This window comes from Eucalyptus grandis, chromosome 4 (genome assembly GCF_016545825.1).
Source record: "Eucalyptus grandis isolate ANBG69807.140 chromosome 4, ASM1654582v1, whole genome shotgun sequence".
Taxonomy (NCBI): domain Eukaryota; kingdom Viridiplantae; phylum Streptophyta; class Magnoliopsida; order Myrtales; family Myrtaceae; genus Eucalyptus; species Eucalyptus grandis.
The window spans coordinates 20,930,424-20,946,085 of record NC_052615.1 but is presented as its reverse complement, the minus strand read 5'-3'; the positions used below and the strand labels follow the sequence as shown (position 1 = coordinate 20,946,085).

At 40.7% G+C, this 15,662-nt stretch overlaps 2 protein-coding genes and 1 long non-coding RNA gene across 3 annotated transcripts; all 3 read left to right on the top strand.

Moving 5' to 3' along the window:
* The first annotated feature begins 5,302 nt into the window (after positions 1-5,302).
* LOC120292555 (probable disease resistance protein RPP1) lies at positions 5,303-7,025 on the top strand. Its single transcript, XM_039310807.1, has 4 exons — positions 5,303-5,850; positions 5,986-6,080; positions 6,319-6,808; positions 6,905-7,025. The coding sequence occupies exons 1-4, from the start codon at positions 5,303-5,305 to the stop codon at positions 6,999-7,001; spliced, it is 1,230 nt and encodes a 409-aa protein (XP_039166741.1). The 3' UTR covers positions 7,002-7,025.
* Positions 7,026-8,405: 1,380 nt separating this feature from the next.
* On the top strand, positions 8,406-11,114 carry LOC120292794. Its single transcript, XR_005550399.1, has 2 exons — positions 8,406-9,726; positions 10,862-11,114. It is a non-coding gene; the product is annotated as an uncharacterized LOC120292794 (long non-coding RNA).
* A 3,123-nt stretch (positions 11,115-14,237) lies between these two features.
* LOC104442806 (disease resistance-like protein DSC1) lies at positions 14,238-15,456 on the top strand. The gene is made up of 3 exons (XM_039310806.1): positions 14,238-14,787; positions 14,923-15,017; positions 15,260-15,456. Exons 1-3 carry the CDS (start codon positions 14,579-14,581, stop codon positions 15,454-15,456), a joined length of 501 nt encoding a protein of 166 aa, XP_039166740.1. The 5' UTR covers positions 14,238-14,578.
* Positions 15,457-15,662: the final 206 nt, after the last annotated feature.

The window sequence follows — 15,662 nt, the reverse complement described above, 5'->3', positions numbered from 1 at the left end:
TTGTCTGATAGGAAGTGGATGCGCGAGAAATTACCTGCGTTGATGTTGCTTGTTTGATGATATTATAGGCACTCTTAACAGTATACTGGCCATCTTCTATCCCTGTCCATAAGAGTTTGTCCTCAGTAGATGCTGGCCACATCTTAATAGTCAGTATTTCGTTAACTATGTGTTCCTTGAAAGAAATGTTGAGTAACTGAACATTCCACTCATTCTGATTTGGGATAATAAAACCTACAACTGTGTGAGGTTCCTCTCTAGGCTCTGGGCCACCTAAAATTCCCATAGATAACCAGTTGTCCTCTCTGACTTTGATGTTTTGGCCATTACCTACTAACCAACGAAGCTTCTTGATAATAGAATCTCGTCCTAACAAAATGCTCTACCATCCCCATGATGGTTTAAACCCCTTATTAGCATGCCAAAATGTTGTATTTTGGAAGTATAAAGCTTTAAAAATTCTACTCCACAAAGATGATGGGTGTTGGAAGAGTCGCCAAGCTTGCATTCCCAAAAGAGCTTTATTAAAAGTTTGTAGGTCTCTGAAACCTAGTTCTCCATTGTCTTTCCTCTCTTTTAGAATATCCCAGCTCTTCCAATGAATCCCCTATTTCTTGCCATTGTTTTGCCATTAGAACCGAGCTATTTTTTGTTCAACAGCCTTACAAATAGAGACAGGAACCTTAAAAATCGACATTGCATACTGCGGTAAATCTTGAAACCACCAATTTCAAAAGAATCTCCTTCCCACCTTTGGAAATTAGACTTTCTTTCCATCCTTCCAGCTTAGTATTTACCCGTCCTAGGATCCAAGCAAACATATCTCTCTTAGATGAGCCCCAATAAGAAGGAATGCCTAGATACTTGCCTGTTTTGTCTAGAATTGGCATCCTTAATTCACTCGCCATGTTTATCTTAAGAGGGTCAGGGCAGCATTTACTTAGGTACAGACCTGATTTATTTCTATTAATTTCTTGCCCTGTGGCTATACAATACTGATTAAGGATGTTTGCTAAATTTTGACACTCCCGGGTGCTACCATCGAGGAAAAAAATGGCATCATCAGCAAAAAATAAATGCGATAGAGTAGGACAACACCTGTTTAGTTTTATACCCCGTAAATGGCCCATAGCGACAACTTGGTGGATGAGGGTGGATAGCATATTAGCCACGAGGATGAATAGGTGAGGTGAGAGAGGATCGCCCTGTCTGATTCCCTTTGTAGGTTTGAAATATGGTAGGGCTTCGCCATTTAACTTTACGCTGAGAGAAGTTGTCATTACGCATTGCATCAGCCAAAGCACCCATCTATCCCGAAACCCAATTTGGCGAAGATAAGCTTCCAAAAAACCCCATTCGATCCTGTCATAGGCTTTCTTCATATCCAACTTTAGGATTGCCTGGAATTTCTTCTTTCTGGTGCGAATCCTGAATTGATGTAATACCTCTTGAACTATCAATATATTGTCTTGTATTTGTCGCCCTGAGACAAAAGCACTTTGCTCTGTGGAAATCAACTCAGGAAGGCAAGTTTTCAATTGATTCGCCAAAACATTTCAAATAATCTTATAGATAAATTGCATAAGTTGATGGGTCGAAATTGATCTAACCTCTCCGGGCTGGGTACTTTAGGTATCAGATAGATTTCGGTTCGTTTAATCTCTGCAGGCATCACTCTAGTAGTGAAAAAAGTTGCACCGCATTAAACACATCATCATGTATAATATCCCAATGATTATGATAAAAAAAGACCATTTAGGCCATCGAGTCCTGGCGCTTTGGTGGCTCCAAGTTGAAATATCGTTGTCTTGACTTCCTCTCTTGTAACTTCAGCAGTTAATTGGGTGTTCATTATGGCTGTCACAACTCTAGGGCATTGTGATAAAGTAGGTCCATAGTCTCTTTATCCAGCTGAAGTATACAAATTTTGAAAGAAAGTAGTTGTCATGTTCCTTACCTGAAGTGGCTCTCGTATCCACTGCTCATTTCCATCCTTCAACATGTTGATGGTATTTCGTTTCCACCGTTGTATTGTAGTTGCATGAAAGAATTTAGTATTTTTTTTGGCCCACCGCATCCAATTGATCCTAGAACGCATCGCCCAGTAGTGCATCTCTTGTAGCCATATATTATGAATTTGTGCCTTTGGCGAGTTAACCTGATTTCTGTTGTAATCACAAACAGGTTGATTGATATGATGCTGAAGTTGCTGCTTTAAGGTGTTTAGTTGATGATGACCAGCGGTATACTTCTGTTTGCTCCATTGGGCCAGTGCAGCAATTGTCTTCCGAAGCTTCTGAGAGATGGTAAATGGGTTATTTGAGTCAGAGGCCAAGCATCTAAAATCACCCTGTGGCATTCAGCATCTTGAAGCCAATAGGATTCAAAGGTAAACTTCTTCCTCCCCCTGATTAATCTGAGATGTGTGTTTAAGATTAGTGGACAATGATCCGACCCTAAGCCAGGTAAAGCATGAACTTCAGCTTCCGGATAGGTTAATCGCCAGTCCATAGTGCATAATGCATGATCAATCCTCTCCTTAACCACTTCCTCACCACTCCTATTATTCACCCAAGTGTAGGCACATCCCTTAGTTTTGAGATCCATCAAAGCACAGTCGTGTAATAATTCTCTAAAGGAGTGCAACCGATATTGCTCTGGTGCTCGTTTACCCACCTTCTCCCAGTGGTGTAAAATTTCATTAAAATCACCAATACACAGCGAGGGTAGAAAAAATCGGGATGTGCCTACACTTGGATCTCTTTTATTTTATTTTATACTGATTGAACATTTGGATCTTTAAATCAGGAAAATTTCATTGGATTGCTTGTTAATTTCATATGTGAAACCAGAGTCAAAATCAGAATAAAAGTAGGAATTAGTTTGACAGTTTGTGGAAAACGCGTAATTTCACATAGTCACGAGTCAAATCAGAAAAAATGTGATAAGCTGTGAAGTGGTAGAACACTCCTTGAACTTTTATACCGGGATATCTAGATATTCCAAAACGATTTGATATTTTTTCTTAATTTTTTTTAAATGGCTTGTTTAGGAGAAAAAAATGGACATTAGGGGCTACATTGCAAATTCTGTGCTTTTCAAGGCAAAATCAGGGAAAGTTGTTAGTTGACCAAGCATGAATGAATCACTTCATTAGAGGTCATTTGGTCAATCTAAGGCTCTAGACTTTAACTCAGTATATTAAAGACTAAAAACAGAAAAGTTGATTTTTATGAGTTGACTACGACTTTCATTGATTGATATGCCAACCAATTGAAATGTGCTGAGCATAATCTCTTATTTAATTACTCATTCGAATGTTCATTCTATGTGTATCGGTGGGTAGTTAAGTGGGAGCACTTAATTGGAAAATATTAACAAAGACCTTTATGGATTTTGCATAGTGGACGCCGGTCTTTACTTAATCCGCCTAATCTCTCTAGGAATCGACAAATAGGCGGTGGATTGGGGAAACTTCCATGTAAGTAAGATCAAATATCTCTTTGAAAATCCATTCTTGCTTGTGTGAATCCTACGACTTAAATGAACTCTATTAATTTTGTGTGTGAACATTGAGTGTGGTGCATGAATGAATGGATGCCTTATGACGATGGAGGAAGCCGTGCCATGGAGGAGGAGCTTAGAGATTTCCTTCTGCTTTCGGTAGGATTAAAGTTAGTTTCAGAATTCAAATTCTATATTAAGCTTAGTTGTGGACATGGTCTTTAATTGAAATAATTTTAGGGATTTCGATAGTTTAATGACATTTAGACTAGCTTCAATTCATAGATTACACATCACTCTCAAGATAATTAAAAAAAAAAAGCAATCAACTTAGCTTAAATTAGGAATCACCTCAAATAATTGAATAGATGACATGGGAAACACCAGTTCGTAGGGAAAGTTTGAGTTGAACCAAGGAATGCTAGCCATTCTAAAGTCAGATTGGAATTTAATAGCAATGCCCTGGAACGATATTTCTCGCTTCTCTGAAGGTTCCAAGCACCCCTTTGCCCATTTTAATATAGGGTAGTCTTTAAAATCAAATTCAGAATGCCTTGTGGCTTATCAACAAAACTATATATATTCTTTGCCTGACATGTCAATCTCGAGGATCAGAACATCGCTTTGTCTATTATCTGTCCGACGTAGCATCTGGTTACTTCCGTTATTTTCTTGAAAGTGTATTACTTAGTTGCTTTAGATTTCATTTTCGATTGTGTGTTTACTCCTTTGCATCGCTTTTCTTTATTGTGTGCTTTATTTATTTAATTATGGAGATTCAAGTTGAGATATGTTAGTGAAGGAGGATACCTGAATTAAGGGGGACAAACCTATCATTGAGTTCGCATGTGAGGGAAAGATTGTTGAAATGTATGTGTGAGTTATGTTAACAAGTCTCACATTGGAAAATTGATGTGGTATGGGGAAGTTAATATATCATAATTGTCTCATAACTTATTAATTTAAGTTTTTTTAGTGAATATGGGTATAATTAGATATGTTGACGAATTCAAAATTAGGCTCCCTATTGGTAATCTCCCTTGGTGTAGGTACTGGAATTCCGCAGTGTGCACACTCCCAACATATGCATTTGTTTCGGCTACTGCCCAATTAGCGGAAGAAGAACACTTAAATTGCGTTTTGCGGCTTTTTAGATGTCTTAGCCGAAGAAGAACACTCAATTGTGTTTATGCAGCTTTGTAAATGTCTTAGCTATGCCGTCGGATATTTCAGATTTAAGTATCCTTTCGCTGATCAGCCCCTCCAAGCAGGAAAAATTGTCTCAGATCCAAGATGATTAAGTAGTCGAAAGGTAAATAGAGAAGGTACCTGAACCGAGATTCTAGATGTGTAGAGTAATTGCATCTGAGGATTTCAGGTGCAGTTTAGATTGTAGATGTGAAGAGTAATTGCATCTAAGATTGTGGGTCTTGTAACTGCTCTCAAGAGTTGCTCTTGTCGGTGTTATTTTCTTTTTAACTGAGTGATCATGGAAAATTGAAACCATGAGCCAAATTGTGACAAGCCACAAATTTAAGGGAAGAATAATATACTATTCACCCTTTGAGAAGACAAGAAGATGACTTAAAAAATTATCAACAAGGATTAAACAAAAACAATGTCTTGAGTCTTGAAACTTCAAGTATGAATAAGAGAAGGAAAGTGCGCTTAAAGATCCCTGGAGAAAGAATAAAATAGGCGATGACTCAGAATCTTGAAAGAATCAAGTTCTGAATAAGAGGAAGCATTGAAGGAACACGGACTAAGATCCGAAAAGAGAAAAGGGAAGTTACGAACAATGAAGAAAATGACCGCCCTAGCAATTGTTCTACCAGTAGCCCCTCTGTCCGTTTACACTTACAGACTGCTGCAGGAGAAAAGAAGTGTGGTCCCTCGGAACTACGACGTGTTTTTGAGCTTCAAAGGCCCAGACACTCGCAGCTGTTTCACCGATTTTCTCTACAACAGCCTGGTAGCTGCTGGGTTCCACGTGTTCAGGGATGATGATTCGATCCCAGTTGGTGAGCAGATAGGCCTGGAGAAGCTCTGGGCCATCAAGAGTTGTAAGATTGCAATCCCAATCATCTCTGAACAGTACGCGCAGAGTAAACGGTGCCTCCGTGAGCTCACCGAGATTATGGATTGCCACGAAAAGCATGGCAAATCAGTCTTCCCTGTATTCTATAAGGTGGATGTTGGTGATGCCTGTCGCCAACGCGTTAACTTTGAAAAGGCTCTAAGTAAACCTGAGATTCAGATCAGCCCTGAAGAAATGGAAAAATGGTGGAATGCGTTGACTTCTGTGGCGATGATTAAAGGATGGATATCACAGACCATTGCTAATGGGTATGTATACATGTATATACGAATCCTGACAGCCTGTGCACTTGTATGCAAATGACCAATATGAAATTGCAGATTTAGGTGAAGGAAGGAATCAAACTGGACGCCTAACTCGGTTCTACACATGTATGTGCGCAGGCATGAAGCAGAGCTGGTGAAAATGGTGGTCGCAAAGGTCTCGAGTGACTTGAAGACGATGTGGATTGAACGACTCCCTATGTTCGTAAAATCAGGTATGTCATAATTCCATTTGAGCCAAGCACCTACCTTTTCCAAGTATTCTTTGTGCTCATCATGTGAGAGCTTTGGCCATTCTTCAATTCCCATGTGGAGAAGGCATGTGAGGTTAGTGCGGTTATGACCTAGACCGATTTGTGGCTTTCAAAGGTTACCTCGGTCTTTTTGGGAATTTTGGATGATTCGTCTTGCCAATATTTTATCATGATCAATTTGGTTTGTCTTGCTGGATAGCAGTGCATCTTCACTTTTTGGAGAAGAAAAGAAGAGAAAGCCAATACCAAGTGTTCTTAGCTTTTCGTGGCCCTGATACCCGACACAGCCTCGCAGCTTACCTCTACATCAGCCTTGTAGCTGCAGGAATCAGAGTGTTTAATGATGCTGATCCATCTCTCATAGGCAAAGATGTTGATCATGAGATTTGCAATGCCATCGACCACTGTAAGATATCAATTCCAATTCTCTCTGAAGATTATCCCTCCTCTCATTGGTGCCTTGATGAGCTTGCTCAAATGGTTGAATGCAAGAGAACAAAGAGACAAAAGATATTGCCAATCTTCTATAAAGTGAGGACCTCGCATGTGCGAGACCTATTAGGTGTTTTTGGAGAAAAGATGCTTAAACATGAGAAGATGGTCGATGAATGTACTTACGAGCGGTGGAAGCTAGCTCTCAAGGAGGTTGGATCCTTCAAAGGATGGGTATCGGAGAGAATCGCCAATGGGTACTTACTTTCCTCATCCCATCAAAACCTTAATTTGATCCTTTTACTGAAACCTTGTGCTGTAGCTTACTTCAAATTTTATTTGGCAATTGGCAGACATGAAGGAGTACTTGTAAAAGAGGTAGTCAAGGAGGTTTCGAGGTTGCTAAAGAATACCCAAGCACATGAACCCCATCACTATATGCCAAATTGACTTAACACTAATGTTAGTAACAACTCATTTTTAGAATTTGTGATTCTTGTTTTACAAGAGGATTTGCCTCGATAGTCAACTGTGTCATCATTTGCATTAATTTTCTGATCGGTAAGGAATTGTTTTGGAGCTAAGGAACATGTTTCACATGTTATGACATTGTGTAATCTATTTAATAAGTTTATATTTTGTTATTAGTCTATGCTTCTTCTGAAGGTTGCTTGTATCTTCTACTCTATGTTGATGATATCCCAATCATTGATTATACTCCTCATTTATTACCATCTTTTATTACTCGACTCTCACAGGAATTTGGTATGAAAGATTTTTTACCACTTCACTATTTCCTTGTCATCAACTAACATTACCGCTTTGGTTGTGACATCCAGAATTTTCAGTATTGTTTTCTATTAAATTAATCGGGCATTTTATTGACGTGTCTATAGGGTTGTTCTCGAGCTGATCACTCGAGATAACTAGACTAGCTGGGTATGCCATTAAAGAATATTAAGGCAATAGACTTGAGAATTCGACCAGAAGCGGCTTCTCGACCGTGTTCATCTTTAGAGGTCATTACCGCACAAGAAAGATCGAATTGAGATCGAGATAGGTCGGTTCGACCGAGATGTGTGGCCGATCGTGGGTGACTCCACTAAATTGGAAAATTCTCGTCGACCGGCACTAATTTGATTTTCGTCGTTTTGGTACCCCGTGTTGGTAGTCGAGCCTCGAGATTTTCACGACAATTGAGAGTCGCCAATGTGTCGAGTGGGTTTATTGTGGCTCGAAGAAAATCGACCACGAGTCAATTGCCCTAAAAAGTTCTGAAAACTACCCGGTAGTCTAGGTCACACTAAAAGCACGCCGGAGTGAAATTAACCGTCGATTTGAGTCAGATTTCAGAAATCGAAAGTTCAGTGATGTCACAAGCTATTTTAGGAACGTCAACTCAGTCTCAGAAGATTTTTCGGAGGTCCCGAGATTTTTTACGGAAATTGGGTTCGGACATCGTGGAAGTTTGGCCGAAGTTTAGATTGGCTAAATTAATGGGAGATTGGACTTTCGGGTTGAGCCTTTATGTGTCGGGATTTATAGAAAATCACTTGGGATTTTTCTACATTGAGATTGGACCTCAATTTGGGAAATTGAGCAAAGAAAATTTAGTTTATTTGAGTGAAATTCGAAATTGAAAAGGGGCAGAAATTGAGGCTTCAATTTGGATAATTAAGTGGATATTAGTGCTAGAAAGTAAAAAGGAACACTGGGATATTTTTGAGAGCTATTTGGGGGACAAGCATTTAAGAGAAGAGATGTTGTGTTGATCTTTTCTTTGGCTTGTGGAACACGCACAAACGGCTGGCCTCCATCTTCTCACGCTCGGCAACCCTCCCATCCGCTCATTCCTGCTTTAGTTTTAATCTCTCTGCCGTGCGAAGCAATCCCCATCACTCACCTCTCTCCATCTCCGCTACTTCTCTTCCTCAACCGAAGCCCACACACTCCACTCACGCCAGCGAAGATCCCTGCAGCAGCTCCACCGAGTCCAACGTCTTCAAGCCGTGCATATCGTGGAGTCCACGAAGACAGCGTCCATGAGCAGCTCCTCGCCAACGTTTTCATCATTTCGACGCCACGAAAGCTCCTGTTCCGTGTCTCCACTTCACGGAGCTTCAGTCCACCGCATCTGCTTGAAGACGCCGAGGCAGCACCGAAGCAGCTCCGTGCCACGTTTTCAGTCAACCTTGCTGCCTCTCGGACGACCGGTTGACCTACGCTCAGCCAACATGCGACAGCTGCTTCCTTCAAGTGTTGTCCAGCACTGAAGACCGAAGTCCTCTCAGCCTCCACGCATCCGACTTGCTCTGTGGGTCAAACTCCAGCAACAAGCTTCGGTTTGTTGACCGAAGACCCCACGACGCCAACGAGGAAGCCCAGCAACCTTCTTCTTCAGCCACGCGTCCAAGCTGCAGCTTCCACGGTCAACTCCAGCAAGAACCGTCCCACCTTGTTGACCTCGTGAAGCTGCCACGTTGGTGCCCATGCACTCCATGAAGACCCCAAGCTGCTTCCTCGTCCATTGATGTCCATGAAGACCGAAGCTGCTTTGGTGAACAGAAGCCAGCTACTGAAGCTGGGTTGGTTTTCGTCTTCTTCGTCCAGCAGCAAACGAGGCACTTGCAGCACGCCTCATCCGAGTTTCTCTCCCAGCTCGTCAGTCCACGCACCTTCAATTTCGGTAGCCCAGTGACCGAAGCTGCTTCCGTCCTCTTTGTGGCCCATCTCTTCACTTTCGGGCCCAACCAAATTCAGTCCAACGTGCAGTCCAGTTCAGCCTTTGTAGGTCATTTGGGTCGCAAATCAGGCCCAGCAGATTCAGCTCCGAAGCCCAGCAAAGCCAGCAGTTTCAGCCTAAGAGATCAGCCCATTCTTGCAGTCTTCAAGCCCAATTGAAAATTCACAGCAACAGGCCCATCCAGTTCAGCTTATTCAATTGAATTGAAGCCCAAATTTTCCAGCACTTGAAGCCCAAATCAGTGAGGTCCAGCAGCCCGCTTTGCAAGCCCAGTCCAAGAGCAAGCCCATTCCAGTGCAAGAACAAATCTCATTTGGACTGAGATTTGTTGGGCCAAGGTCAAGGCCCGGTCCAAGTTCGCCGGTGTTGTCGAAAGTCCTATTTCGCCGCCGTCGCGTCGCCGTTGCGGTGATTCGGTCTCCGTTTTGTCAAGTGAGTTTTACTCACTAATGCTTTATTAGTTTGCTAATTATGCTTAAGGTTGGTTAGATTTAATTAAGTGCAATTAGGTGGTTAGATTAGGTTAGAACAATTAATTTAGTGACTTAATGATGCATGTTAGGTGGTTAGACCTAGCTATTAGCAAGTAGAAATGTTTGGTTATTTATTGAATGCATCTCGGGATTTTTCCCAACCCGTTTCGGGCTCCAATCAGGCAATATGGGCCTAAATTGGATTTTCAATGTTTATTTATTTATTTTCGAAATTTATTTATTTAATTAATTATTTTTCCGGAAATTCAACCGGGATGGCCGGTGACCGGAATTTCGTGCCGACTGTCGTGGTGCAGTCCGTTTATTTAATTGAGCTCTACGTTGTGTGGAATTGAATTTATTGTGGAATTTTATGAATTGTCCTAAATTGTTTGTTATTGAATATTTGATTGGTAATGGCAAGCATGGGTATATAGCGCCAGTACGTTGATGGGCTATATAGTAGGGAGAACGGTGAGAGCTAACTGAGAATGTTATTGGACATACGTGGTTCGGTGATTGGAAGTATCACTGGCGAAAACGGCGCCTTAAAGAACGCACGTAAATGACTTATAGACACACGTGGTTCGGTGGTTATGGGAATATCACTGGTGAAAACGGCGCCTTAAAGAACGCACGATGTTGTCTATAGCCGATGTCACCTTGGCGAAAACGACGCCCTTGAAAGGACACGTGGTTCGGTGATCAAGGTTATCACTGGTGAAAACGGCGCCTTAAAGAATGCACGGTGTCGGTGATCGGTATGTCATTGGCGAAAACGACGCCCGAGAAACACATGTGATTTGGTGAATGAGTACACCACTGAGAAAGTGTGGTATGAGTGGGAATGACCTAGAAAGGGTCTGGCTGACATGTAATCGACTTAGTCGATTGATCAATGCTTGATCGGATGTCGTGAATTGTTTGAATATCTGTGTTTAACCTTGAATTGCAGGTTGGAACTGAGGCCAAGGTAAGTCCTTTGACTCGTGTTGTGCTTAGGCAACCGTATGGCATATTAGTTTATTAATCGGGTCTTAGTGGGTAGGACTCGCTGAGACGTGGTCTCATTGGTTATCGAATAACCATTTCAGGACCCTGAGGAAAAGCTGAGGAGGAAGAACCTGAAGGGGAGAAAGTATTTTGAAGTAGAAGATGATCCAGAGAGGGATCTTGAAAATAACCCAGATGTGGATTGGGATCCCATCCCTTTTGTGAACCCTGTTTCAGTGTAGATAGGTGTCAGACTTTTATGCTGTAAATAGTATTGCAATATGCTATGAGTTGAGTTGTTAATGAAAGTGTGGTTATGAATTTTCAATATGAAAAATATGGCCTACTTTCCTATCCCATTGTTTTATTGTCTGGGGATTGACAACTGCTTCCGCATGTGCTTAACAAGAAGAAAGGGTCGGCGATACATAGTCCTGGGATATCGCATTCTAAAATCGACCAAGTAGAAGGATGTGTGCGCGTCCGAGGATCGGGGCGTGACATTGGTTATATGTTTTTATTTCAAGTCAAGTATTTTAATGGCCTTTTGCACAAGTTTGAACTCTTTAAGGCCAAGCCTGTGCCTACAACCTTGGCCTCGAAGAATTTATTGTTTGCTAATGACGGTGAACTTCTCACTTTTCCTGACATTGTATCAATAGATAGTTGGTGCACTACTGTTTTTGTCCATGACCAGACCTGATATTGCTTTTATTGTGGACTTGGTTTGTCAATTCCTAAATTAACCCATATTACATCAATCTCTAGGCCGTCAAACATTTATACTAGTATTTAGCTGTTGCATCCACTGATAGACTGCTCATTAAGCGATAATGTCCTACTTCATTGACTGCTTATGCAAATGTAGATTGAGTTGGATGCTCCAATACCCGATGGTCCACCTAAAATATTTGTGTTTCTCTAGGCGTTGATCTTGTTTCATGGAGTGTTAAGAAGCAATCTCTCATAGCCCATTATTGTATAGAGGCTGAGTATCATGCTATCACTCCTTATGTTGCTAAGAATTTTTTTGGATTTGTCATTTACTTGTTAAGCCGGGGGTTTCCCTTTTTTATTCTCTCACCATTTATTGTGACAATATCTTCGCCAACTATCTTGCTCTCAACCCTGTGTTTCGTGCTCATATCAAACACACGGAGTTGGATTTTTTACTTTGTTGGAGAGCCAGTTACTTTCGATGATCTACGTGTTCAGTGTGTATCTACAACGGAATAGCTGACAGACATCTTCACCAACGGAATAGGGTCTTTCTCTAGATGTACCATGGTTGTAATTAATCACTCTTACAATCATACAATCCTGATTGAGGCTGAGCTGCAATAAATAATTTGTCGTTACTTTCTCTTTGACTCTAAACATTAACAATAGGTACTCTCACTTTGCATTAAGTGGCCGGCAATGAGAGAAGGAGAGGGAGAGATAATTTGAAAAGAGAACACAAAATTTCATGCCAATAAATTTTTAACAGCTATAACATTGTATTAGCAATATTTAACAGCAATGATTCTTCTTTAGTATTTCATGCACGAGGAAAGATCTAGTAAAAGTGATTTTAAGTTTTTGTAGAATTTGAAATTTGAATCTTATTTACCATTAGATACCTGAAAATCTTTTGAAATACGCAAATTTGAGCAGGTATCATCCTTTTTATAAATATTATGAATGTTTTTTTGCTCGTCTTTAGAATTATGGATGGAAATGGAAGGCACCTTTTTAATTTAGAATAAACAGACCACGAGGTACTTATATTATGTCAATCTATGAATTTAGAATCCTGTTAGATTTGAATCCACAAACCTGGTGATCTTGACCAGTAGAAATTCAGAACCTTTGCTGCATCCAAGTCACATAAATCCTCCTCTTTCACCCTTTTAGACATCGAAAGCTAATCACTATTGCAATCGGACATGACATACACAGCTTTACCTGTCTAGTTTTTCGTCTCCCAATTATTGAACTTTGATTTGATATGCCCAAAGGGATTTTGATTTCGATATTTCAATATCTGAGGTATCGAAGCTCTGTTAGATTCAACTTAATAATAAGTCTCCAATATCACATTTCACCTATTTAAATATTCACCCTTCCTAACATCAAGATTCTGTTGGATTCAAGTTGCATGTACCATCGATTCGCCTCTTCGAAAATAGAAAATCTTCCATATTCATATTAAAGACCAACCCTCGAATCTCCGCTGCTTCAAGTCAACTTTCCAAATGGTGTAGCGCTGTCTGATTTACATACAAATCATCAAAGCTTGGTCAGATTTATTTACAGATGATTGACAATCTTCGCAAGGGAAAAACTTCATGAACTTCATAAGCACAAAGAATCTGTGAAGAAAGCAATTTCTCATATCATATAATCAAACCTCTTTTACGGCGGCACAACACGCGCGAACATGGGCGATCTGTAATTATTGTGGAATTCTTGGTGAGCTTTAAGCATCATTTTTTTGTCGCTCATGAGATTCACTGGGTTCTTGGATGTTGACGATCCGTGTACAACTCGGGTGGATCGCACCCTGTGCAATCCTAAGTGTCTCAATGGTTCATATAATGACGATGCCAGATAAGTTAATAACGATTAGCTGGCAAAAGTAAGGTAATAATACTCGGGTTGAAGAATCTACAATGAAAATTTCTACACGAAAGTCGGGTGGGAAGAGTACAAACAAGTACAAGTGGAGAACAGGTGAAAGATTCCCCTTCTTAGAATACACTCACGGTAGCTATCTACCGACCACCAGTTGTCTTCTGATTATTTCTTTCTATTACTTCTATTCATTGGCTTGTGGTTGGGGAATAAAATAATTACATCACAAACCGACTCTCATAAAGTAACGTGGCTGACTTTTAGTATGCATCGCATAGGATTGCACGGACTATTTCCTTTTTTTTTTACAAAGAGCCGATAAGAAAGAAAAAGAAACTGAATCATATTCAAAATACTCAATCATAGATCATTGTACCACTCTTGAAATCAAATTTATGTACTAATCTTTATATTTTCTCATATGCCTATGTGGGAATATTGATTATATATTTACATGGTTTATGGACCACTCTTGCTTATAATGGGCCACGACACAATTGCTTGCTCGTGAAAATACGCGAAGCGCGATTTATTAACAAATTCGGTGCTGCACTTGGCGCCCGCTAATTCTTCCCTCTTTTAAAACACAAGTGTATCAATGTTCAAATATATTACTCATAAGTTGGCAAAAGTAAAGTAATGAAATACAGCTTTGAACATTGATAATTTGCCTCTTTTAAAGTAGACTGTACGCCAGCCGTCATGTATGGAAATTTTTGTTGTATATAAATAAAAAAATAAATGGATGTTAGTTGACGGCCAAAAGAAAAAACAATGTTTGTGTAATGAAAAGACTGACGGACAACAAGGACTGAAAGAAACACGGACTTAGATCTCAAAAGAGAAAAGAACAGTTACGAACAATGAAGAAAATGAATGCCCTAGCAATTGTTCTACCTCTAGCTCCTCTGTCAGTGTACACATACAGATTGCTGCGGCAGAAAAGAAGTGCAGCCCTCTAGAACTATGATGTGTTCTTGAGCTTTAGAGGCCCAGACACTCGCACTGGTTTCACCGATTTCCTCTACAAAAGCCTAATAGCTGCTGGATTCCGCGTGTTCAGGGATGAGGACTCGATCCTGGTCAGCGAGCAGATAGGCCCAGAGCTTCTAGGGGCCATCAAGAGTTGTAGGATTGCGATCCCAATCATCTCTGAACAGTTTGTGCAAAGTAAATGGTGCCTCCGTGAGCTCACCGAAATAATGGATTGCCACAGAAAGCATGGCAAATCAGTCTTCCCTGTATTCTATAAGGTGGATGTTGGTGATGTGCGACGCCAACGCACGAACTTTGAAAAGGATCTACGTAAACCTGAGATGCAGATCAGCACAGAAGAAATGGAAAGATGGTGGGATGCATTGACTTCTGTGGCGAGGATTAAAGGATGGATATCACAGACTATTGCCAATGGGTATGCATATATGTATATATGAATCCTGAAAGCCTGTGCAATTGTATGGAATGACCGATCCGAAATCAACGAGTTAGAGGAAGGAAGTAATCAAACTAGATGCCTAACTATGGTTATACACATATATGTGCACAGACATGAAGCAGAGCTGGTGAAAATGGTGGTCGCAAAGGTTTCAAGTGAATTGAAGACTATGTGGATCGAACGGCTGCCTATGTTCATAAGGTCAGGTATGTCCCAATTCCATTTGAGCTAAGTACCTCCCTTTCGGGAGTATTCTTTGTGCTCATCATGTGTGAGCTTTGGCCATTCTTCAATTCCCACATAGGGAGGGCACGTATGGTTGGTGCCCTGTATGACCTAAACCGATTTCGTGGCTTTCAAAAGTTATCTGAGTCTTTTGAAAATTTTGTATGATTCGTCTTGGCTATATTTTATCATCATCACTTTGGTTTGTCTTACTGGATGGCAGTGCATTGCCAAGTGTTCTTAGCATTTCGTGGCCCTGATACTCGACACAGCCTAGCTGCTTACCTCTACATCAGCCTTGTGGCTGCAGGAATTGGTGTGTTTAATGATGATGATCCATCTCTCATAGGTAAAGATGTTGATCATGAGACTTGCAATGCTCTACATCAGCCTTGTGGCTGCAGAAATCGGTGTGTTTAATGATGATGATCCATCTCTCATAGGTAAAGATGTTGAATGAGATTTGCAATGCCATTGATCATTGCAAGATATCCATTCCTATTCTCCCGAAGATTATGCCTCCTCTTGTTGGTGCCTTGATGAGCTTGCTCAAATGGTTGAATGCAAGAGAACAAAGAGACAAAATATATTACCCATCTTCTATAAAGTGAGGACCTCGCATGTAC